The sequence below is a fragment of the Phodopus roborovskii genome, unplaced genomic scaffold (genome assembly GCF_943737965.1).
Source record: "Phodopus roborovskii unplaced genomic scaffold, PHOROB, whole genome shotgun sequence".
Classification (NCBI taxonomy): domain Eukaryota; kingdom Metazoa; phylum Chordata; class Mammalia; order Rodentia; family Cricetidae; genus Phodopus; species Phodopus roborovskii.
Window position 1 is genome coordinate 10,580,504 of NW_026126571.1, and position 26,244 is coordinate 10,606,747.

The 26,244-nt window shown below is 41.6% G+C and overlaps 1 protein-coding gene across 3 annotated transcripts in view; it reads left to right on the plus strand.

The window, feature by feature from the left end:
- Positions 1-876: 876 nt before the first annotated feature.
- Positions 877-26,244, plus strand: part of Kdm3a (lysine demethylase 3A) — a 39,398-nt gene continuing 14,030 nt past the window's right edge. Inside the window, exons 1-12 of one of the 3 annotated variants that reach the window (XM_051203182.1) lie at positions 877-1,030; positions 1,616-1,831; positions 8,446-8,601; positions 9,780-9,890; positions 12,889-12,991; positions 13,541-13,665; positions 13,886-13,958; positions 14,053-14,141; positions 20,042-20,205; positions 21,455-21,960; positions 24,417-24,621; positions 25,387-25,601. In XM_051203182.1, the coding sequence (XP_051059139.1) occupies positions 1,646-1,831; positions 8,446-8,601; positions 9,780-9,890; positions 12,889-12,991; positions 13,541-13,665; positions 13,886-13,958; positions 14,053-14,141; positions 20,042-20,205; positions 21,455-21,960; positions 24,417-24,621; positions 25,387-25,601 (1,933 nt within the window). In that variant the 5' untranslated portion in view covers positions 877-1,030; positions 1,616-1,645. Of the gene's footprint in view, positions 1,031-1,340; positions 1,388-1,491; positions 1,832-8,445; positions 8,602-9,779; positions 9,891-12,888; positions 12,992-13,540; positions 13,666-13,885; positions 13,959-14,052; positions 14,142-20,041; positions 20,206-21,454; positions 21,961-24,416; positions 24,622-25,386; positions 25,602-26,244 lie in introns of those variants that run through there. The other 2 variants (XM_051203184.1, XM_051203183.1) reach the window with 2 other exon arrangements.

Sequence of the window (26,244 nt, forward strand, 5' to 3'; positions counted from 1 at the left end):
TTCATTAGGCAGTCTTCCGTTACCCACTCCACTTCTTCATTCAACCAAGAGTCTTCCGCTGCAAACCGCACAATCATCCTTCCTCTCTTTTGTCCTTCAGAGTCAGCTTCTCCATTGTCACCTTTTCGATCTCTCTGCCAGCGCTCGGGGCATCTTACATGCCCTTTACATCAGAACAAAGGCACAGCCCCCGTGGAACCCACAGAGTGCTTGCCTCAGGCTTCAGCGAGCGTCACGTCCCATCCCCTCCACGCCTTTCTTCTCTTACCCTCCAAAATGGCGGCCGGGCACTCCCGGCCAGCACCACGTGCGCCTGCGCCTCCGGCGGCCATCTCCCCCGTCCGCCCGAGCCGCGGAGCCCGCCCCTCCCGGCGCCTGCGCACGCGGCCCCGGCGCCCGCTCGCTCCTCCCCCGCACTGCGTACGCCTGAAACCGCACGTCGCCGTCCCGCCCCTCCCCCGCAGGCGGCGTGCCGCCCCCGCCCCGTTCCCGTGAGATTCTTCCGCCTCTCGGGCCGGCCCGTCTTCGGTCGACGGCCCACGCGCTCCGAGTGCAACCCCGTAGCACTCGCGGTCCTGGGCGTCCCCGCTCGGCCCTATCCGTGAGCCCGCGCGATTCCCCGTCCGCCTTCCGAGTCGATAACCGGTCCGGCCGGACTTTTTTGCGTAGCGCGAGGCAACAACTGGAAGAATGGAGCCGCGGCGGAGGGATCTGCCGCCCGCGTCCTGCGCGCTCTAATGGGGGTCGGCTCCGAGTCCGGGGGGGGGGAGGAGGCAGCCAAGGAATTGTTTTTTTTTCCTCGCCCCGCCCTCTCCGGGGCAGCCAATAGAGACGGGCAGCCCCTCCAGCTGCCCCGCCCAGCCCTCGCGGCTCAGCCAATGGGCGTTGGCAGCGGCTCCGCGGGGGCGGGCCCGGGAGGCTGTGCGTGTCTTGTGAGAGAGAGCTCTTGAACCAAGTCAGAGCTGGAGTCGGCTGGGCGGCCGGGTCCTCTCGCCGCCGTCGCGGGTGACTCAGGGAGGCGGGAGGCGGGGTAAGCGCGCGGCGCGCGGGCCTCGGCTGCGGGAGGCCGAGGGAGGAAGGGCACGGGCCCGCGCGGGCGCCCGCCGCGCCGCCGCCCCGGTGCACGGCGCAGGCCGGGCGGGGGTGCGCCCGAGCCGGCGGCCCGGAAGCGGGGGGCGGGGGCGCGGCAAGTGTCGAGTCGCGAGCTAGTCCGCGGCGGCTGCGAGGCCGCCCGGGGCGGGGACCGGCTGTCCGGCCGCTGGGACGGTCGCTCTGCAGCAGGCGAGCCTTTTCTGGGCCGGGGCGAGGGGGACGGGCACTTAGGGGGAAGCCGCGGCGCCGCGGCGCAGCCCCTGCCTCCTGTCCCCCCGGCGTCCAGCTTTGAAAGGTCTGGAAAAAGCGAAAGTTGGTGGGGCGAGAGGGTCACGCGGCGCTCGGGCCGGTGTTGGCGGCGGGGGGGGGCTGCAGGGGGCGCGGAGGCGCGGGTGGCAGCTTGGGGGTGCGGGGTCCACCTGCGGGGGTGTCGCCCCACCGGTCCCCGCCGGCGCCTCGCCTCTCCGGGCCGCCTCCGACCTCGGCCGCCCCCATCGCCTTTTTGTTTTTGTGCCTTCTGCAGGGAGGAGCCCTTCCTGCTGGCGTGGAAACCATGGTGCTCACGCTCGGAGAAAGTTGGCCAGTATTGGTGGGGAAGCGATTCCTTAGCCTGTCCGCAGCCGAAGGCAGCGACGGCGCCCACGACAGCTGCGACTTGGAGCGAGTCGCAGAGTGGCCCTGGCTGTCGGGGACCATTCGAGCTGTTTCCCACACTGACGTTACCAAGAAAGATCTGAAGGTAAAAAACAAAACAAAACACTCCCCCTCCCTCCCTACCAAACAAACAAACAAACAAAAAAAAGAAAAACCCATCTCCTGGGGCTGGGCAGTCAGACGGTTTTCAGTTACCTTGGTAACGCGGCAGTCAAACTCCCCTCCCTCCCTTTTCTGAAAGGGCCACTAGAAAGTTGGCATGTGATCTAAAGGTGTAGAATCTAGACCTTGAAAGTCTTTGAAATGTGTAGCGTCAAGGTGTGTTTGGCCTAGAGCTCCAGCTGCCTGAGATTAATAATGGGTTTAGGATTGTTCAGACATGCTTCATTAATGCAGGCGCTGGGTCCCACTAGGACTGTCTGATTATGCCCCCAACGGGAGGACTATTGTTTATTAGTAATAGGTTAGGGAAGTGGATGACGTTTGAAATCATTAATTATGGAGGGCTAGCTTGGAAATGCTTTCAACATAGCCGATTTGAGGACCTGTGTTGTTCTTTATTTCTTCACTCAACTTTTTGAACTTTGCAACTTGGAAATGAAGTGTGAATGTAGAGGGAGTGGCTATTTGCTGTTGTGTGGTTAGTGAGGCTGGAGTGAGTTCTGCTGTCAGGGAGGCTGGGTTGGTATGGATAGGACCATATATGGGAGCCTTGGGTGGAGCTGTCCCAAACAGGGTGTTTGGGAGGAAGGAGAGAGAAGGAACTGGTATGACCAGTGAACCTACTTTTAATGTGAATGACATTGGAAGCTTTTTCAGTTCGATCTTCTGAAAGGATGAATTCTACTCTCTGATATAAAGTATTGGTGTGAAAAGATAGCCTGGAAACAAGCAGTGAGGAAGCCATTGTGCCATCAAAGACTCCCTTGTGTAAAAACATCTGAGAAAAGATTCCTAACAAAGACTCCAAAGTGCTGATAACTTAAAGGGAGTTTGTCAGGACAGAAGGCATTTCCACCCTGAGTAGAATGTACATGCTTTGGGATCTTTGCTTCCTTGTGGTTTTTTGTCCTTTTCTTCAGAACTACTCAAAGGAACCAAGTTTTAGCCGTTGTCAGTTGAATGTTGATTTTCAAAACCCTTCACACTCTTGACAGTACGTGCCTGTACTGTTGAGTCTTCAGAGGCTCATTGGAAAGGGGTGTTTGGTTATGCATTGACTGTTGGGCCTTGTATCCATCTTGCAAGAGTGACCACTGGGCATTCAGTCACATTCCAAGCATCCCTGTCATCACTAACAGTATACTCTTTTTTGGTCCTTATAGCAGTACTTTGGACTTAAGTATTGTTGATCCCATTTTACAGATGGTGATCTTGTGCCTAGGCAACACCGAGTTCATTAGCCTGTGGGCCTCATACTTAGGAATTGACATAGCCTGTATTCTTACTCAGGAAGTTTTCCTCCAGAGGCTTCTCCCCCATTACCATCGTGCCGCCTGATGAGAGTGGAGCTGTGCTACATACTCGCTGAAGAGTCGCTTTTCCTCCATCCCCACTCATGCTACCAAACCCGGTTTTAGAGACAGTGAGTTGTCTGGGGATGACCAGTCTATTTTCTTCAGGCTAGTAAGCTGAATGGGCTGTGTAACAGATTTCAATCTTGCTTGTGGTTTCTTCATCTGCCAAGTTAAAAAAATTGTAGTACATTTGTTTGATCTGACCTAAATGGGAGCAACATTTAAACTTTGTAGTCCTTAGTTCTTAGGAAGTTGACAGGAGACCAGGTATTTCCTTCTAGGATTAAGGATCTGTTGGATTACACATATAAACGGTCCTTAACATGTATTTTCATGGCCATTTCCCCATCCTGCACCCAAGCCTCTGAGGTGATAGCTTCTCTTTCAGTGAAGTCTTTGGTCCAGGCTGGCATAATTAGCTATGAGATGGCAGTGGCATTATTTGAATCCATGTTTGTCAGTGTTTGTTCTGGGGTTGCAGTTCAAGAAAACGTTTGTTATGATGGACTTTGCCTTACTGAGAAATCTTTATAACCCAGTCCTTGTATGAGGTATAGATCTGCTTTCTTTTTCCCAAGCATTTATCACTACATTCTCTACTTGAGTAGCAAAAGTAACTAAGTTTAGGGGGCATGCTGTGTTCAACAAAAATGTTATCTTAAAACACTAGAAGCCAGTTTTGCTTAGTGATATTAATGTCAGAACCAAGTAATGAAGACCATGTTTACATTAAGTGTTTGAGGAGTATCTTTTGGTTGTTGAGTGACTAGACTAAATACAAGGGGATTTCAACTGTCCATTTGCTATTAGTACAAATAACTAGCCTTTCTAGACTTGGAGTTGGGTAAAGGATAGCAAGGTGAAGAAGGCTGCTTAACATTGTTTACCTAGAGAAAGATTTTGTAACAGTGATTTTAAAGGTTAGAAAAGCAATGTATGTAGTTGAGGACTCTGAAGAAGTTAAGGTAAAGTTATTAATTGTCATATGGTTATGTGGCAAGTGCCATTTTAAATCCTTATAAGTATACTATTTGTAAGATGCACTTTTTTAAAAATGTAGGAAATTGAGATTTAAAGAAGTTAAATAGATTGGTCACTCTTGTGCAGACCTCAGATGGTAGCTTTAATTTTTCAGAATGAATGGGGTTAGTGTACTTTAGTTTGCATGCTTCTTTCTGTTTAACACCTGGAACTCTGCTTGGCAGTTAGTGTGTGTTCAAATACTTGGATGAATAAATGAAGAACTTACTAGACCATTTCCTTACTAGGGGAAACATGGAAATCATTTACTGATGAGGCAGTGGCCATTTCCTAGTTTTAAGGACTTGTTTTATCTTATGCTACTGATTCTACTTGAGGGTGAATGGTACATATATGCATGTTGGGAAGGTCCTCTACCCCCATCTTGCCTGTGTAGGTGTTAGCTTCCTTTAAATCTGCTCTTTCTTGAGTTTTCTGCCCCCTCCTTTGCCTGTCTTTAGCAAGTAAGTAAGCGTTATTTCCTGTAGATACCATTTCTTACCATTGTCAGCATTTGGATGCTTTGACAGCCTTTGTCCTTCTGTGCCATTGCAATTGGAAAATTGTGGATTCTACTGCCATTGAAGCTTTGTAAAATTAGAAACTCTTAGCACAGTGCAATAAACACTGTTTTCATCTTAAAATTGGATGTGAGGTTATAGGATTTTCAAGTAGCACTGCACATATATATGTACACGCACACACACTGAATTGTTTTTTTAATTTATGGAGTAGTGAAACTTACAGTGCTCTGCTAGGCATAGAGTCATGTATAATGAAAACTTCTGTACTAACCATGCCATCCTACTGTGAACTTGGGAACATTTTCCTTGGCATTTCCAGTGGTTTTATAATTAAATTCTTGGGTGAGATGAGTTTAAACTAAAATTTGGTAGGTTTAGGGAATAGCTTGATCAGATGTAACATTAAAATTAGCCTGGAATGGTTTGAACTATCCAACATCTGATCAAGATTTTATAGACTAATAGGTACCACTTATAAATACTGTATTAAAAGGAAAAGCAATTTTGGAAAGTATAGGTAGTGAACCATAGTTAATTAAGAATAAGTAAAATCTCTTTGTATACCCATAGAAAGAACACAGTGGGAACCAGGTAGATTGGTCAGTTCACGCACTTGTCTCTGTTACTTTAGTTGTCTTTGAATATGAGTATCTTCTGATAGAAATATTGGTAGGTGAACATCTGAGAGGAGTGCTTCATTTTGATAGCTTGAGACAAGTCTTATGTACTTAATTTGTACCTTGAACTGCTGATTCCCATTTTGTATCACTGTGTCTGACTTAACTCAGGACTTGAGGTGTGCTAGTCAAGCATCCACCACTGAGCTGCAACCCCTGGCTTCTGAAAGACCTGCATAGTTTTGATAGGAAACTAAAAATGTTAAGGAATGTGCCTTGGTATTAGGTTACAGTATTTATTTTGTACAAGTTATCTTTTTTTAAACCAAAGCTATTATGAGTTTTAGCCAAGCACAATCTTAATACTTGAAAGTCACCATTGATGTGTCCAACTTTTGGCATGTGCTCCTGGATAGCTATAAATGTAGCCCAATAAAAAATGGTAAACATAAAATATTAGAGGTTTTTTTGTTCTTAAAACCATGATTGTGTGGCTTGGGCAGTTAAACTTTGTAGATGATGGTATCATTTTGCAGTGTTAAAAGTTGGACAGTTTTCAGTAACTAAGCTTCCCCCCCCCCAGTACCTCAAATTTGAGAGAATTCTCATTTGATTCTTTTTTTTATTTGATTAGGTTATCTTAAGCTCCAAATAATGAATGGACAATAATTGTAATGTTAGTTAAGCTTCAGGAAGCCACTTAAGTATCTTAAGAAAATCCTTCACCTGTTCCTTGTGAATATACCTAGATATTATATAATCACATTGTAGTCTCTTCTAGTCCTGACATGTGATCTAGCAGTGAGAGTTATCATGACGTCTTAAGCTGGGCAGAGTAGCACATAACCTTAATCTCATCACTTGAAGGCAGAGAAAGACGGATCCCTTGAGTTTAAGGCTAGCCTGGTCTGTACAATCAAATTATAGGCCAGCTGGGACTATATAAGACCCTGTCAAAAAAAAAAAAAAAAAAAAAAAACACACACAGGAAAACTTCAGTCTACATTCAGGTGAGAGGTAGATGTTACTATTTTGAAAGTAGTAAAATAAGATTCAAAGGATTAAATTTAACCAGTGTATTTCTTTCTTTTGATTGTATGTATGTGTTGTATGGTAGAGACCAGAGTTGAGTGTCTTGCTTATTTTCTACCTAAATCTTTGAGGTAGGGTCTTACTGAGCCTGAGCCTGGAACTGGCTGATTCCCAGCCCTGGCATGATAGGCCCATGCTGCCGTGATCAGTTTTCTGTGGGTTCTAGGAATATGAAATCAGATCCTTATGCTGTACATCAGACTGTTCTTAGGTGGGGTTCAGGTTATTTGGCTTCCTTTGTTTTCTTACGTTGATTTTGTTCATATAAAATCACTTTTTGAAGCTTTAGTAAAGCTTCAAAATTGGGATTCAAGCCCAGATGTCCAATTCTGTACTTTTGTTTATGGTTATCTCTTTTATTCTGTATTTCTGCTACTAGAAAAAAACCTGTCACCGGAAGCTGGGTGCAGCTAAAGGCTGATGAATAGATTCTCTGGCTAGGAAACAGGAACATGGTAGTCTTTGGACATGAAGCTTCTGTTAAAAGTTGTATGCCACTGTTTGGGTGCTGGGAACCAAACCCAAGTCCTTTCAACTGCGTAGCCATCTCTGCCCACACACAGCCTCAGTGGTTTTTAAAGAGGTATTGTGTAGACTAGGAAGGTTTAGGATGGGAGTTAACAGTATTGAGCAGGAAACTTACTGTCTTTTAAGTAGATAAGAAAACAAGATAGAGCCAATTCATAGAGAAATTGTTGATTTATTCATTTTAATAATTTGGTTAATGATTAGAGATCATGAACTGGGGATACATGATGGTATGCAGAAGCAGATACAGACTTTGACCCATAGACTTCCTGTGTCAGTCTTCCATAAATAGCAGCTGTGCGTGAGAGTTAGGAAGAAGAGGCAGATGTTTTCATTCTGTCCACCATAGGAGGTGGTGACTGTGGTAAGGGAAAGCTCTTCAAGGAAAGGATTCTCTAGCTTCTGGCAGATGAGGAAGTAAATGAGCTAGTAATCTCAGTGCTGAAGAGGAGTAGGAGTTATGAGCAGATTCCATAGATAAAAGATTAATCCTTGAAACTCAAAATTTTGAGAGGCTGGAGGAGGAAGACTTTTAAATAAAAACAATTGATTCTTCTGCACTGGATATTAAGTGATTTTATTAAGTATCTAGAATTAAATGACTTAGAGAAATTTAGGGTGTTTTTAGTAGATTTAACTTAAGATTCAGGGCTGCTAACAGAGACTTGCTTAGGGGTTGTGTGTTTTTCTGTCTTGTTTTTCTTTTTGTTTTGCTTGTATGGCTTGTTTTTCTTTTCATTTTGCTTGTATATTTTGTTTTGTCACAATTTTCATGTAAGAACCTGTGTGGCCTATGTTTGTAGCTCAGAGATGGAGCATTTGCCTGGATTCTTTGTCAGCACTGGAAATCTGACAACAACAGACCTTTAGAGATATGTCTATATTTCCTTATGGAGTGAAGAAATTAATTTTAGGCTTCTAAATCTTAGGTGAATTCCCCAGGTTAACTGGGAGTGGTGTTAAAGACAGGCCATAGTCTATATTAGGCTTTGTACTGAATTCTTCTGATACTGGGGAACTCTGGCGGTAGATTTTGGTGGTGGAAGAGTTATTTTAAATATCTGTTAATGTTAACAATGCACAGTAATAAGTATTTTGGATGTCAAGTTTCTTGTAGCTCTCCAAAGAACATACTCTAATTAGCATATGTAAAACCCTTCTTTTTGGGGGATTCTTTGAGTTCTAGGGTTTGCAGAGGTCATCTTGAGGGCACAGACCCTAAGTGCTCTAGACTTTTGTATCCTGGGAGCCAGAGCTTGGACCATGTGTGATTATCTGTCATTCATATTGAAGGCTGTGATACGGGGATAGCATACCCATTAGAAACATCATGCATTCAAGTAAGGTAACAAGAGTGTAAAACTTCAGCACCTATAATTGAGTTTGCTTTATTGTATTTAGGTATGTGTGGAATTTGATGGGGAGTCTTGGAGGAAGAGAAGATGGATAGATGTCTACAGCCTTCAGAGGAGAGCATTTTTAGTGGAGCATAACTTGGTTTTAGCAGAGCGAAAATCACCTGAAATTCCTGAGCGAGTTATTCAGTGGCCTGCAATAGTGAGTAAATCTTGTGTTTCGTTGAACTGACAAATAGAGAACATTTAATCCATTTTGGATGAAACAAGGGAAATATAATGAATCCCCCTTTGACCTTTAAGGAAACACTCATGTCACGTGTTGACAAGGTAGAAAAATTAGAAGAACACTCAGGAACTTCTGTCTACCTTGGTGGGATCTTTGTGGCTCTAGACAGGTGCCATGACTTTTTAGGGCCTTATTTCTTCACTTAGAAATAGAGGTGGAGGTAATGTCACAGTTACAAATTAGAATGTAGTAGATACTCATTCGCACCGATCCTTTGGTTTGGCCAGATTTTGAGCTCTTGAAGAAAAGTGGAGTTTGCTGCATTCTAAGGAGCAGTGGGCATCAATGAGGAGGCCCTGAGTGGGGAAGGCTGGGAAGAGGGAGCTCAAAATATGCTGGGACTCTAAAGATTCTGTAAACTCATAGGCTTTGCTTTACCCACATCGCAAATATGGAGCAAAAGTGATCCAGCCAGGTGTGGTGGCACACACCTTTAATCCCAGCACTTGGGAGACATATGCCGGCTTGCTCTACAGAATAAGTTGCAGGACAGCCAAGGCTGTTAGACAGAGAACCCTGCCTTGAAAAACCAAACAAAAACATGATGCATGGGTCTGGAGAGGACAGGCCAGGTTTTATGGGATACAAGCTAGAGCTTGAAGCAGGAAGAGTCAACATATGGAGTGGTTAGAGTTAGAGAGGCTGGGAAGTAGATGGAGACCTGCCAGATTGTGCAGGGTGCTAGTAAAAGTTTGTATTTTGTCTCTGATTGAAAAGCCACTGCTTGAGCAATACAAGGTTGTGGTTGTATTTCACCCTTTGTGTTCTCTTCCAGCTGTTAAGAATGTTCTAAAAATATACCCTGTCTCTTAGAAAAACATATGTATATTTTTTTTCCCATGTAAGTTTTTGGAAATCATGGATCTGTAGACCTGTGTGTTAATAACTCCCAAATGTATATCTGGTTTAAATTACTGGATTTAAATAAATGTTGTAATGTGGTGGTAGCACAAATGTTAGGAAATCCTTGCAGTAAATAAAAAAACTTAATGGTTTTGTCACATTTTTCATGTTGGAAAATTGCCAGTTCCTGTTTCCAGAATGATGTTGATAGCAGTTACAATGGCATAACACTTTTGTTTTGTTTTTAGATGTACAAATCTCTAGTAGACAAAGCTGGCTTGGGATCCATAACTTCTGTTCGGTTCCTTGGAGATCAACAAAGTGTATTTGTTTCCAAAGACCTTTTGAAGCCTATACAGGTAAACCATAGGAACAGTATTTAACATACTAATGGAAGTTCTTTCAATGTGAGAAGTAAAATGTTCTTATTCATTGCCTCGTGCAGATGCCTAGTAGGAAAAGAACTTAACAAAAGTTAGTTTTTGTGTAGCATCTCTTAGTGTTAGCCTGTGGGTTTGCGCTGTCCCTTTGAAACTAAAAGGACAACAGTATCACATTGATGATGTGTTGTGTGGTATGGGAAAAGGCAGACAACGTGAAAGTCTCTTCAAAGTTACTATTTATATAGGTATACACAAACTCAATGCTCATTCATGTGAGTTTGCCTATTCGCTCAAATGTATTTATAACCCCTAGTTGCTGCTTGTGGTGCATGGCCATGTGGAACCCTGCACTGAACAAGTTTTTAGGTGTCCAATGCCAGTCTCAGCTGAAGTCGCACAGGGGCTTGGCTTCTGCCTTTTTCAGCTTTGATAGTGTGAAGAAATTTCATTGTGCGTTTTATTTTTTTGTTGTTGTTGTTGTTTTTAATTTCATTATTTTAAGTGCACCTAAAAATGGTACATTGCTGTCCGGTGCAAGAATATAGGAAAGAAAGAAATGTTACATTAGATACTAAGTTTTTTGAGCCATGAAGTTCAGGGTTAATGGAACAGCAGTATATATCATTAAGTGAGACATCTGTCTGAACAAGTGTCACACACAATATAAAATTGTTACATATGGGTCAGCTGATGAAAATGTAAACCCTGTATTTCTCCTCAGAGCAGGTGTCCTATGTTCCTTAGCTCGTTGTTCTTAGTGCGTTTGTAGTCAGTTCTCATTACCAACAATGGTACACAGTGCATGGGCAATGAGTTAAGCCCTTAGATCTTGCCCATAGGTGATTGTTAAGAATTGTTTGGAGGGAGGGACCGCCACGTTAAGAATAGTGTTGGCTTCATGATGACATTCATCTTTTAGATGGCATTTTATTAAGCTTTACTACCCTCCTTCCACTTCTGTTTGTGACTTGGAGTCTCTCTGTTTCTGTGTCATCCAGAGCTAATTAAACCTCTTCATTTGCTAACAGGCGGTTTGGTCAGTGGTCAACAGGATTGCTGGGCCTATGTTGGAAAGCCTGGAATACTGGTTTTTCTCTCTACTTGTATCTCACTTCTTTGTCCTGGAAAACAAGGCTGATAATGAATAGACAGTGTAGTGTTTTAAGTGTTGGCATGGGAACATGCTTGCTCCTGAGTTAGTTTCAGATGCAGGTTACTTATGTGGAGAGAGGCTCATGGGGTTTTCCTGCTACATGGAAGAATAACTTGCTCATAAGTAAGGGTCAGGAAATTATCAGTGAAGTAGATGTTTTGCTTTGTGAGTAATGAGAGTAGTTTTCTTCCTTCTGGGCAGTTTTCAGTGCCCTGGCTCTTCAGTGAAAGTCAAATTTAGTTCTGTTCCTTAAGACTGAAAAATCTAGATTGAAGTTCTTATTCTCAGGAAAAATGTACTGTGGGTTATCAGTATGAATGTACTTACATAATGTTACTATCAACATATAATTAATTGAAAGGGATATAATGTGTATGTTACTTTTGCTAAAGTATGGCCAAAGTGTATTTCTTGGCATCATCTTTGTAGATAGACATTTTTCTGTAAAATTCCATGTTGGAGGCATACCCTGTAGTATGCTTGATCTGAAGTAATGTAAATTGTACCTGAAAAATTCTTTGATTATATGCAGTAGGTAGAATTCAAACTGTCTGCCTTGACATTGAATATGATAATAATCTATGAGTAAGAAAAGGGTATCTGAACCCACTGACACATTTGTTGAACCCTAAAATCCTCCTAAGCAGACTAGAGTTAGTCTGCTTCATTGGAGAAGCCCTGCGCAACTGTCTTTGTTAACACCTTGTTTCATTTTGTAGTAGGAACTGGAGAATCATCTTAATTTTTTTCTGGAATTGTAGTAGCAATTGATGATTGGCTTTAAATATTTATGTAGCTTCTAGCTTTTATCTTATGTTACCTGGCTAAATGAAGTTTTTTCTAGCATGGCCTTTTACCCTGAGACTAGTTGTTTCCAGTGGGAGACATGAGTGATCCGTGCTTGGCTACCGAGTCAAAATAAAGCCTCAAGGTCTGCTATTGGAGAGCTCTCTGCTTAACACCTTTTTCTTTGTTCTGCTAAAAGTTGGGTTTGACAGTTTGTTCCTATTGACAGTTTCTGTATAAATTCATCATAACTGGGTATGCACACAAAACCAACAAGCTATGGAATAGTGCCAAGGGTGGAGTTATTGCCAAGAATGGGATGTCTCAATATAGGCTTACTCTGTTAAGTACAGTCTTAGGCTATTCATTCAGATTTTCTGTTTGTTCTCTACTTTTTATAACGAGAGAAGTGCATTTAGAATACTAGTTAGATTAAATGAATTTATGTGAAGTAAGTTGTTTAGTAAAAACAGTAATTTCGATGAACTGATGGTATGCACCTGTCTTGTGTGTATTTTCTGGCTTTCCCCATCTTTTATATGGTTTGGGGTATAGATAGAATATTTAGACTGATCAGTTTGATTTGTTTATTATCCCCATAACCCAAACCATACCATGTTGACTCCTAGTATACCTTTGAAAAATAAATTATTTGTATGTGTCTGTCTTAGTGGTATGGGTGATATGGGTGGTCTTGGGGGTCTGAAGAGGGCACTGGGTACCTTGGAGCCGGAGCTAACCAGCACCTGACATGGGTGCTGGTTACTAAATGTGGGTGTTCTGGAAGACCAGCACCTGCTTTGAATCCCTGAGCCATCTCTCCAGCCCAACCCATAGTTTATCTCAGGTGGTTTAACTGCCATCTCCTGAGTATTTGTGACTGGTAGTTTGTGACTTTTTTACCTGTTCAGTTCACTGGAGTTGAAGTGGTTTCATACAATCAAATGATTAATAGATTAATAATATGACTGAACCATTTGAACCATCCAACTCTTAACTTCATAAACAACTCTTGTGGTCTTTGATTTTTTACAGGACGTAAACAGTCTTCGGCTTTCCCTTACTGATAATCAGACAGTCAGTAAAGAATTTCAAGCTTTGATTGTAAAACATTTGGACGAAAGCCATCTTTTACAAGGTACGTAGATAATCTGTTGTCAACAGTTCATGAGTTAGCCAATAATGGAACTATAAGAAGCTAGAATTAAACTTCACTTAATTCTTTTTTTTTTTTTTTTTTTTTATGTTGGAAACTAGAAATTTCTTTTTAATTCAGATATTAAAAAACAAGTTTGTTACTTTATATGGTACTAGGTAACCAGTGGATTTATAAATTTTCAGAGTTCAGAGGTGGCACTTCAAAAACTGGCTATATTTTGACATAGATTTGCTGTATTTGGAATTTTTGTTATATGAAGTTGATAAGATATTATTTGGTAATCTTCACCTTTCTGTTATATTTTCTCACTCAGCTTCATAGCTATAAGATTTTGCTTTAGTTTTTTATGTTTGTTTTGAGCCTTAACAGTTCTCTTAGAGTTCCTGCATTAGATTATTCCAAAGCTACAGGGGAGAGCTCACATTTGGTGAGGAGTTTGGTACTTGGTCCCATGGAATACAGTAGTATATTTATGTTACCATTCATAAGAGAGGTAATGCAGTTGTTTTTCCTTATTTTTTCTTTAAGGTGACAAGAACCTTGTTGGTTCAGAAGTAAAAATTTATAGCTTGGATCCATCTACTCAGTGGTTTTCAGCAACTGTTGTAAATGGAAACCCAACATCAAAAACCCTTCAAGTCAACTGTGAGGAGGTAAAAGCAGTGATAATTGATGTCATCTTACAGGGCAGGGTACTGTTCAGAACAGCTGTGATCTTGGTGCTAAACCCTTTTATAAAATGTTACAATTAATTACAATCACTGTAAAAGGAAGTTATTTGTATGGTTTCCTATTGCTGTGTTAGTTGAGTTAATCTCCAAGTATTATTCTCAACATTTAAAAAATTTCCAGTATATATGTTTTATTTTTAAGATTCCAGCACTGAAAATTGTTGACCCTGCACTGATTCATGTTGAAGTTGTACACGATAACTTTGTGACATGTGGTAAGATACATTGATTAAAATCGTTCTTCCTCTTTCATTCTCCTCATAGTAGGAGAAAGCAGGAATCCTACTTACCCACTATTCTATGTTGTAGGTAATTCTACAAGAGTTGGAGCTGTAAAACGCAAGTCTTCTGAGAATAATGGAAGTTTGGTTTCTAAACAAGCGAAATCTTGCTCTGAGGTAACTGATTTATTTTTGTCTCTGTGAAACTTTGTTTAACTTGAACAGTGCATGGCTAGCCTTTAGTAGTGATGGAATAGTTTGTTCTGCTCTTCTGTGCTGTCTTGTCTGCTGCTATTTTCAGTTCCAGATCTTGGCCATAATTTCTGTACTCAAGCAGATGGAGATAATATAAATTTCTGGTTCACTTTTTTTGGGGTCTAAAAGTTTATTCTTTTAGTTACTTGGTGAAAATTCTCAGTATGTGACAGTTGATCGTTGGAGATGTTTCGGAAGGCAATGGGATTGGATGGTTAAGTTGGAAATATGCCTGGCATGAGTGAAAGGGAAGAACCTTAGTATTGTGAGAAGGTTGTCTGGTGAAGTAGGACCCTCAGCCTCATGATAATCATGACTCCATTGGTCATTTGTGATTCAGTATATGGATGCATTACCCTTTTAGAGTAAATAGCTGATTAACTTTGGCTCAGAAAAACTGGCTTTTATGGATGCCGAGTGAGTTCAGTTGCTTTATTTAATTCTCTTCTGAAATAATATTTGGGGTTGTTGATGCTTTTGTCTTTAGGACCTGTTACAGGACTAATAGAGCTTACTGTTTAGGGATCCAAATGAGCATGTGATAATGAACAGTTGCTCACATTATGAGGCTCCAGGTTAGAGTTCAAAATTCTAAAGTTGACTAGAGTGGTACTGGGCAAATGTTTATAGCATTTAAGAGGGACACTTGAATATTGTGGGAAAGACAAGGAAAATAGAATGGATAGTAAGTCAGTGAATGAATGAATGAGCTAGGGCTCTGGATCAAGTGCAGAGTTGATTATAGGATCAGGTAGAGCCAAAGCAAGACCTGTGCTCCAGAGACCCAGAGAACTTGAGACTTTGCCCAAAGGATCCCGAATCAAGGTGATAAAAACTTTTTGTTTTCCTTACAAATGTCTAGGCTTGAACCTCTTTGGTGGAGGTTCATATTATTCAGGAAAGAATGAAACAGTTGTTGTAGAAATTAATATTATTTCTTTTCACTTAATTTCAAATATACCCATCCAGGAAACCAGGAAGATGGTGCATTAACTATGTACTAGATACCTAGTCTTGAAGACTAAAGGGTATTTGGACTTCTCGACGAGCCAGTTACCTAGAGAGAAAGATAGAGTCCTAGAGGTGCTTCCAAGCTCCAAGGGTATGTCCTGAGCAAGAGTTGTGCAGGCATCTCACAGGCAGCTCTCAGAGAAAGAACCTGTCGTGTTTGCTTAAAGGGGAAGTATTTCATTGTGGCTGGAGAGAAAGGAAGCACCTCAGTTTGGTCTTGAATGTGTGATGTATTTTGGGAAGAAATGACGGGAAACATGGGCTCTGACAATGCTGTTTGTACTGGTTACTGTAAGTGCATGGCAACTGAGACAGCAACCTAAGAGGACAGTGTTAATGGCCTGGCGGAAGACTAGGTGTTAGGGCTGAGCAACTACAGGAATGTTTGCTTCATAGAACACAAGAATTCTAGCTTACAAAGCTCAAGTGATGTGGCCAACTGATCACGTATAGTACTGTGTGGTTTCTCAGTATAGAAAGGGTCTGAGCAGGTTAGAGATCTTTATTCTAGGAGGAAGTGGGTAGTAAGGCTTTTAGAAATATTAGAGGATATAAAGAGAAAATGATTGTAGTGCATCTTAGGCTGAAAGCTCAGAGAGTATCTTACCAAGCCATTCAGGGTTGTGAGAAGCTGAGTAAGAGAAGATATGAGTCTAAGCTGTCAGCCTTTGACTTGGGAGCATTGTTAACAGCCTGTGATGGAGGTGAGGAAAGGCCATTTGGCTGGGTGTCACCTGTCATGGAGCAAGCATCAGCTTAAGTAGACAGAAGCATGGTGAGCATGAGAGCTGCAGGAGGAGGGGAAGGGTCAAGGGAGGGGAGCGGTGCTCCTTGTTTGGATGTCTTAATGCTGAGAGAATTGGGGTCTGTAGAGACCTCCGGGGTGTGTCAGAGTGTGGGAAGGGCAATCCAGCGAGGTAAAGTTAAATGTCCAAGGCACTTGTAAAACATGCTGACATAGTGATCCTCTGCCTGACTCCACTGGTAGGGAAAGAAGACTAACTTTGAGTATGTCTGTAATATCTAGTCATGCTTAGTAAGTTTGTCTGCTCTTGAACTGATTGTTGGGCATAGTAGAGACTATGTAAAAATTAAACCTGAACTTTGGCCTGGAGATAGTTCATTAACCTACACACAGAAAATGAAAAACGACATCCCATATTTTAAAGAGGTCAGTTTTTATCAAAGTGGTATACTTTTATTGTCCCAGTAATTAGAAGTCTGAGGTGGGAGGATCTCTTGAGTGTGGTTTATAGTGTGGTGTGCACATTGGATGTCCACTTGAAGTTTGTCATCAACATGGGTAGCCTTCTGGGAGCAGGAGGCTAACAGAAAAATATCAACTTTAATTCTTCAAGTCATGCCATTCTAAAAGGAAGTTGGAAGCAGTAGGTTTTTGAGTTGGTACTAGGGTCTTTTAGAGGCTGGCACTATTTAAAATTTGTGATTAGTTTAGAAAAGTGTATAGCATAGCATAGCATAGCATAGCATAGCATAGCATAGCATAGCATAGCATAGCATAGCATAGCATAGGAAAGCATAGCATAGGAAAGCATAGCATAGGAAAGCATAGCATAGGAAAGCATAGCATAGGAAAGCATAGCATAGGAAAGCATAGCATAGGAAAGCATAGCATAGGAAAGCATAGCATAGGAAAGCATAGCATAGGAAAGCATAGCATAGGAAAGCATAGCATAGGAAAGCATAGCATAGGAAAGCATAGCATAGGAAAGCATAGCATAGGAAAGTATAGCATAGGAAAGCATAGCATAGGAAAGTATAGCATAGCAAAGTATAGCTATTCCTCTGGGCTCCTTCCTCTTGGCCTTTCTTTTACATGTTACAGAGGCCTGGTGTTAGAATGACTTTTTTGAAAGTAAAAGGTTATTTTCCTGTATCTTCATTGATTCCTTGTGAATATTTTCCCATATCAGTGTCCTTTAATATTCTGAGTGATTTTATAATTGAGAAAGTTTTAGAAACACTGGCCTGACCTAGCTTTCAGGAGAGTTGAAACAATAAAGAAACAGGAAGCAGGCAGTTACTGTAAATGTAAGGGTCAGGTGAGTACAGTAACACTTGGCACCATTTTCCCAAATAGATTGCACTGGCACAGCTTTACTTCTAGCGATGCTTTTGGAAGATAGGAGTTTGGGATTAGGTAGGTGAGACATTTTGGCTGTGGTGTGGTAAAGATAAATATGTTTGCCAGTGATATCTGGCTCCTTGAAGGTCTTCTCTGCCTAGCAGACTATTCCTCAGAGTTGTGACGCTGCTTGGTTAATTGGGAGAGTCTGCTGAGGAGTGTGAGCCAGCAGTGACTTTTTTAGAATACTGTCGTACACTCAATTATATTATCTCCGTCTGCTGGCAGGGAGGAACTATTGCCATGACTGGTATAGAAGACCTTCAGGGAAAACTCTTCAGGTAAGAAGAAACTTTGACCTTTGTCAAGTCAGAGGCCAGTGCAGAAGTGTGTGTGAAGATGGGTTTGGGGATCAGGAGTGTCCTGTCCCTCTCGAGTTGAGTCTTAGGCAGGGTACGGAGAGGTATTCTTCAGATTCTTAAAAGAAAAAGCAGTTTCTGTTAACGCTGATTCTGTCACACGGTGACATAATTGAGAGCATTTGTACAAGATCTCATTGCTTTAAGAGCTTATCTCTAAACTTGACTTTTGTGTGCCGAGCACTGTATTAAATGCTCATCACAGTGTGACTGGGAACAGTGACTACGAAGTGTCAGAAACTTGATTTCAGTCCAAGGTCTGCACCAGACTCAGTGCCTTTGCCCACTGTGCTACTGTTGTTACTTCTCCCCGAGTTTCCCTTCACTGTATCTCCCCTTCCAACAAGTGTTTACTGAGTGCTGTGTGGGGGATAATGATGTACCATGGCGAACACTACTACTGCCTGTCTTTTCAGGTAACTTCTAACACTTACCGATAGATACTTAAGCGAATGAAGTGCTGCTGTGCTTGTCATCTGTCTGTTCATGTGTATGTCGTTCCACCAGTGTAACTGATCATCTGCCTTATGTCTGGCTGGATGAGTTCAGACAGGACAAAGGAGTGGACATAAGTATGCATTGTGCAACAGCTAAGGAAAAGATACTTTCCCAGTGCAACAGGTGCTGTGGTAAAGGAAGTGGAACTGTGTGAGATAAATCAAGCTAAGGAGTGGCCACTACAACACTTCGCAGTGAATAGCCCAAGATTCTCAGGAGTGGCACTTTGGCCAATTTAAGGGTAGGAAGATGGGGGTAGCCAGCCATTGCACACTGTAGGCAGCGGGAATGGCAAGTACAAAGCCCAGAGTAGACGAAGCTTAGGATGAGTGTTGAAAGAGAGTAATGTGGGCAGGGGAAGAGTTCAGTGACAGGGAGTGACAGTTGGCAGGAGACTGTTGTAGGTAGTGGGGAGATAGTCTATGATGGGATAGATCTGAGTGGAAGCATGAGGATAGGGTTAGCAAGAATAAATGGAAAGTGGAGGCATGATTTATTGATTGGATATGGGCAAGGAGGAAGCTAGTTTCTTGATTTTAAGTACATTGATGGATATTGTACAAAGTAAAAATACATCCTATAGTTTATAATTAAATTTTTAAATATATTGTCTTTGGAGTGTAATTTGAGAAGTAATTTGAGAAGTATTAGTATCAACTCTAGATGTATCAAAAAAAAGAGGTGGCAGGTAAAGAAAATTCTTGATAAAAAGTAAACCTTGAATAAGCATTTATAATGTAGTGATTAGCTTTTGGGACTAGTGATTTAATAAGTAATTATCAAAACAGTGTCAGAACTTGGATACTTTTTTTTATTTGTTTTTCTTTAATTCTGTGTTAGATAGTTTCTTCATGATTCATGAGTAGACAGCATTTAATGTTGGCAGTTGTCGTGTTCTAGAAACTTGAAAGTTATGCGTCATAGTTTAGCTGTTCTTAGATGAAAAACTGATGACTTTAGGGTTGGATTTGGTAAATAGGGTCACGGCATGTGACATTACTGAGAAGGGCCTGGGACTGATGTGTAGATGGAGCCCACTAAACACTGGTAGATCGACTGCATGGCCCACCATACAAACGTCGTCTGGAGTTATATGATGTTGGATCATTTTTTTCTCATGATAGGAAATTCTATTTCTGTAGGTAATATAAGATGTGAATCTTTAACATTTTTCTTTTTACAAAGGTAAAATTACATGGAAAAGGAAGGGGGGAAGATATCCCAGCTTTTTCCCATAGGCCAGTCATGACTTAATATTTTTTACAGCTTGGGGTGACCTTTGTGACTTGATGAGCCATATAAGAACAAGAATCGTGTCCTCAATCTTTATTGCATTGCCAAGGCTTATCGTGGTACCCAGTAGGTTCCATTGCCTACAAGAGTCCTATGTGGTCTGGTCTCCTGCCAATCTACGCAGTAAGTGCGTGGTGGGCACTCAAGTCATGTCCAGATGATTGCATGTAAAGCAGCTACCATTGAAGCTGTCACTTAACAGTTCACCTCTATGCATTGCATTCAATAATAGAGCAATTGCCACATCTCTCTTCCTTAAACGTGGCAGGGTTCTGAAAAAGATCAGCTTGTAATCTTGTAGGATGACTTACGTTTTGTGAAAAACTGGAGTGATTTGTTTACAGCTATCAGCTTTAAAGTTCTTGGTGATTTATCACTTGTTTATTATGCTGGTCTTTATTTGGCAGTGGTTTTATGCTTGCTTAGTATTAAACAAAGGAAATTATCTTTAATTTTACTAACATTTCCCACTAGAGATTTTTGTATTTAATATCTGTCGCTTTGGTATCTTTTAGGCTTCTCCCAGTGTGTGCCCTGTACAGTCTGTTCCTACAACAGTTTTTAAGGAGATCCTGCTTGGCTGTACTGCAGCAACTCCTTCTAGCAAGGACCCAAGACAGCAAAATACTCCGCAGGCAGCCAACTCTCCACCTAACATTGGAGCAAAACTTCCTCAAGGGTGAGTGAGTAGTGTTTTGTTCAGTGTGTTCAGTAACAGAAATAAATCATTGTATTTGTGGTTGATTGTTTCTGTCTTTGGCTGTTGGGGGAAGAAGACTTTATAGGATCTCCTCAGGTCAGGGTCTTCAGAGACGGAAGTATAGGAGGCACCCAGAGCAACGTAGGAGAGATGGATGGTCCAGCAATTAACACCACTTGTTGCTCTTGCAACATTCCCAGCCCAGTTTAGAACCATCCATATCTCCAGTTCCAGGAGATCCAGTGCCCTCTTTCTGTCCTCCAAGGGACGTGGGAGTGCAAAAACAAATAACTCTAATAAAAATAATACATTGTATAAATGTATGGAAATTTCACAGAATAAATAAAATTATTTAAAAAAAAGAAATTGTGAAAATTTCCATGTACAAGCAGATAATCCTGTTGCTGTGAGTCCTGGCCACTCATGGTGGATGTTAGTCATAGCTGAGCACGAGTTCATGCTGCTGTGGTATGTGGTAGTTAAATTTACATTTTGTATTTGAGGGGATTTCTGATGTTTCTAATACACATATATACTTTAAAGCTTTTATCTTGATACATTTGTTAGCCGTGACATTAAATTTTCAAGTTTTGGTAAGCAAGAATACTAGTTTTCTCTTCCAAATTTAAATACAATTTTTGTTAAGAGACATCAGCACAGGTTTTTCTGAAATAGAAAAAGAAGAGATTTGGTAATAGGCCTTGTGTAGACTTATAATCTGACACATTAAAAACTACTGATTTTTGTTGTTGTTGTTTTGAGACAGGGTTTCTCTGTGTAGCTTTGGAACTTGCCCTGTAGACTGGCCTCAAACCTGCCTGCCTCTGCCTCCCAAGTGCTAGGACCAAAGGCATGTGCCAACACTGCCTGGCTAGTATGAGTTTTTTTAACTACTGTATGTGTTTTCTGATTCCGTATGATAGTGTTTGTTTTGAGGGAAAGTTAAGTTCATTGTGCTGTAATAAGCAGAAGTGACTTGAGCAGTTTCAGTGTTAAGAGAGCATATACAGAACATTTAGGATTGCATTTTTCTGAGTGTATAAGATACTTTTCTAGAGCCATGGATGGATTGTTCTCCACTCCAGCTCACAGAAACCTATGCAGAATTTTCTACCATAACAGTTTCCTTTTTTTCTTTCTTGCTGGTTGCCATAGCAAACTGAATTATTTTAGGATAATAAGAGATAAGAAAGACCTGGATGTTACTTTTCCCTATTATGTTTTTCAGATGTCATAAGCAGAGTTTACCTGAAGAACTTTCCTCCTGTCTAAACACAAAATCTGAAGTACCTAGAACAAAACCAGATGTTTGTAAAGCAGGATTGCTTTCTTCAAAATCTTCTCAGGTTGGAGTTGGAGACTTGAAAATTCTGAGTGAGCCCAAAGGTAGCTGTATCCAGCCTAAAATAAGCCCTGAGGAGAGCAGACTGGGATCTGCTCCACATCCAGACCCTGGCCTTCCAAAGGAATGCTGTCCTGCAGAGACTTCTAAGGCAGAACTGGACGTTGCCGCTGCTCCTGAACTGCAGAAGCACCTAGAACATGCAGCTTCCACATCTGAAGACCTTTCAGATAAGCCTGAAGTGACAGCAGGTGTCAGTAGCCTTAATTGCCATGTAGAAAAGAAGGTCGAACCTTCAAGTGTAGGGTGCCAATCACAGAACTTAAAGGAAACTTCAATAAAAGTAGATAATGAAAGCTGTTGCACAAGAAGCAGTAATAAAACCCTGACTCGTAAGTGTTTCAGAATCTTTATTGTTAAATGATGTTTCCTCACCTGTGATTTAAAAAAAAAAAAAAAAAAAAAAAAAAAAAATTAGAGAATGACTGTAGAAACAGGTTCAAAGAAGCCAAGTTATAGAAATGAATTCATTTCACCCTGTGGGTCAGTATAAGTTTCTATTAACATTTAATGCTGCAAGGACTCCATTACAGGCATGTACCCTGTGACTTAAAATGGGTCAGATGGTTCCTAGTTTTTGACTGTAAGAAAATTCCCTTTAGAGAAAACTCTAAAATGATTTTGTGATTACTTTGTCTCCAGACTATTGCTGCTGTCGTGGTAGCGTCCCGGGGGGGGGGGGTGGAGTGGGGTTTGTGCTCCCCACTCCTTCATCTCAGTCGGACATGAGTAGAAGCCCTGAACACGGTTGTTAAGAATAGGTCTTCGTATACTCAGTTTTCAAACTAAGTGCTCTTAGTGCAGAGGAGATAGTACACCGTGGTTCATATTTACAAGTTGAACATTTCTAATCCAATTCATAAATGTTTTGAAATCAGAAATTGTTTGAGCACCAAGACACCACAAGTGGAAAATTCCATTCCTGACTTCATGTGATGGAATTGTAGTATGGGCATACTAAGAAACATAAATGAATTGTATGTGCAATAGTCCAAGTCAAAAAGCAAAACAAAACAGTTAAAATTGACAGCACTTCTGGTCTTACCCTTTTGGGTAAGGATTACTCAACTTGTGCTGTCAGTCCATTCCAGTAAGGACAGTAATCAGACGTGCTATTGCTGTGATTAGAAGATTGAAAGAACCTCATTGGGTTGGAAGGTTCAGAGCTATTACAAGAAGGTAACCTGAATTGCCAGTATATGAAAAGTCAGGGTGGGTTTTATAAAATTGTTTAAAACCCTAGTATAAAAAAACCCTCTGCAGAAAAAAAGGAGATGAAACCATAGTGCCCATGTGACGGCTCGGTTGAGTAAAGATGCCTGCCGCCAAGCCTAATGCCCTGAGTTTAGTCTCCAGAAACTCATGGTGGAACCAGAGAATAATTCCATCAGGTTGTCTTTTGTACCCAATATAAAGTATGCTGTGAGTGCACAGACAACCAAACACGCCAATGTGATAGCGGGCCTCTGACAGCAGAAGGCAGAATGGTTAGGTTGACTTGTGAATCTTTTTAGTATAGCTCTGGAAAAATAGAGAAATAAAGGCCTAGGGAGTCTTTCAGCCCAACATCGTCATTCTTGAGGTTCAAGTTGATAAAGCAGTTAGTTTGCTTAAAATTAATTACATAAAATTCATACTGTGTTAGGAGTTATGTAACTCCCAGGAGAAAGTGAATATTCATAACCATGTATCTGTTCTATTTATTCTTTTTGAGTCATCAGTCCTCGCAGCTAGTTTTGAAGCAAGTCATTTCAGTTTCTGTGAAGAGGGAGTGAAAATCCTAGTTGAGTAAACACATGGCAGGCACCTGAGCGAGTTATGGAGTCCAGCTTGATCTCACAGTGTCGGGCAGCTGCCCCTTATTTGAACTAGCACATGCTGTCACCAAGTGTAGGTCAGCAGCCCGTCAGGGTGTCTGGGTTGTGCCCACCACAGCTGCCTGTGGATACGGAAAGACGGGAAGGCGTCTGCGCCACTGCTCCATTTATGGGCTACAGAACGAAAGCCGTCTGGAGTCAAGTAGCTATTCAGTGTGGCACCTCAGCAATGGGCCTTGGCACTCTTCCCTTGGCTTGGCCTGAGACTGTCCTCCATTTTAAGCTACATTTGGACAGTTTAATTTACTAATCTGTAGGTACTTCTCTTAAGCCAGATGAAATAAAACAACCTTTGGACTTAACCTGCCTATACAATATGTGGAAGCCTGGAGCAGCTCTTAAGAGATGGTGTCTTTCAATATCTGAGTAATTAAAGTTATATCACTGCTATCATTTTTCCTTCCTTTACCTACCTCTGGAAGGCATTTAGAAAATAGCTCTTTTTTTGTAGACCAACAGGAGAATGATTTGTTTTTTATTTAAGAATAGCTTTTGTTTAGAGTACTTTAAGAAGTACCTGAAACTAATTTCTTTTTGAGTAGAGGTAGGGCTGGATGAACATAACCCACTGTGCAATGACAGAGCGTGCTTTAGAGGAGCTCTTGCTAGCAGGTTGCTCTCCTCTGACATATCTAGCATTGGGAAGGCACAGATACATTGAATCACATTTGTGAGTCTGGCTGTTGAATTTGGTGGTTTAGATTGCCAAGTGGGGATTTTTTTTTTTTTTTTCTTTTTAAACAGCAAAACTTTGCTTTAGTTGTCTTTTAGGTTATTTTGTAGAAATTTTAGCTGAAAAAAGAATGGAGAAAAATGCCCTTTCTTTAAGAATGTTTTAATATTAGAATAAAGTCAAATGTTGCTGTATTCAGAAACTTCACATTTCATTTTCCTTTCTCTTGTTTTCCTAGCCCCAACCCGGAAGTCAGTTTTGACAGACCCTGATAAACTGAAAAGGCTACAGCAGAGTGGAGAGGCCTTTGTTCAGGATGACTCTTGTGTTAACATTGTAGCACAGCTCCCCAAGTGCCGGGAGTGTCGGTTAGACAGCCTGCGCAAGGACCAGGACCAGCAGAAGGACTCGCCTGTGTTCTGCCGCTTTTTTCACTTCAGGAGGTGAGCTGTTTGAGGGAAGGCTACGGTAATCGGGGCTCCGTTTGCATACTTTTTCTGTCAATGGGAAATCTAGAATGTAGAAATTGTATTTTTACTGTGTATTTGGCAATCTAGAACTTTACTATTATTCTTTTATATCTTTTTCTTGCACATCCCAGGTAGGACTCAGATTAGCTGTATAGCCAAGGATGACCTTGAACTTTTAACCTTTTCCCCTCTAGTTCCAGAGTGCTGGGATTTATAGGCATGCAGAAATGATGCTTGGTTTATGTGGTGCTGGGGATGAAACCTAGTGCATGCCAGACAGACATTCTACCAACTGAACTAGATTCTCAGCCCTTAATTATATTATATATATATCTAAATTAAAAACAAAGCAACAACAACAAACTCACACTAAAAATGCTTTTCTTATAATTGTCATAGAAAAATCCTGAATCTTTTGGAAAATGACTTCAGGCAACTTGTCTATACAGGTTGTTTTTAGTGTTTGGTCAGAAAGTTTGTTTGAGCACACCTAACCTGGTTGGTGTAGTGCATAAGCTATTTTGAATTTTTACCAAAGCATAAGAAGGAGTATTTTGGTCATATTCATCATTGTCTGCAAATGCTTTGGAATTCTGTATTGTACGCATTAGAACTTACTATAGGTTTGTCTCAGGTGATCACACCCTTGCCCACATCTCTCATTATTTGTTGGCTGAAGTAGTGTTTATGTAATAAGTATAATTTATAAATCAATCTTGTGTGTTTTCCTACTTCTAGGTTACAATTCAACAAACATGGTGTGTTGCGGGTAGAAGGCTTCTTAACACCAAATAAGTATGACAGTGAAGCAATTGGCTTGTGGCTTCCTTTGACCAAAAATGTTGTGGGGACTGATTTGGACACGGCAAAATATATCCTGGCCAATATTGGAGACCACTTCTGTCAAATGGTCATCTCTGAGAAGGAAGCTATGTCAACTATTGAGCCACACAGTAAGAGCGTCTCTTAGGGAGTGGGGTGTTTGGGTTCAGCTTGATTTTGTTTCTTCATGACACCTAAGTTCCAGATGGCAGATATCATTTTTACCAGAAGTCTCGGGGGATGGTATAGTGAGGTTGCAGTTCTCCTGCTGTTCTTCTGAGCTGTTCTGTCTGTGGATTGTTGTGTAACATTCATCAAAGGAAGGGTATTCCTTTTGTTTGTTTGTTTTTAAATGTCAGTGTGAGGTGTTAGTGGCATTTGCACAGGCTCACCAGATGTGTGAACTCACAAAAAGAAGACGAGACTTCAGACTTGTTACACAAAGCTTTTTAATTCACAGTACATTTTAAATCCAGTAAGAGTGGCTAGGCATACCCAAAGCCTCTGAGTCCCACTATGCGGTGCTAGGACCCACGGAGGCGTAGGTGTGAGTGGAGCCAGCTCAGACGGAGACAGCTCTTTTCACATCAGAGTTTGAAGGGACGCTGCAGCTGCTAGCTCAGTATATGACTGCCCTCCACTCTGTAAGCGCTCTCCTTCACTAGTGTGCAGTCCTGTAGGCTACGGGGATCAGTGTAAGAGCTGGACCTTCAGGTAGGATAGCACTCCCCCCCCACCCCCATCTGGAGAGATGAGATATCCAGCTGAAAGCAC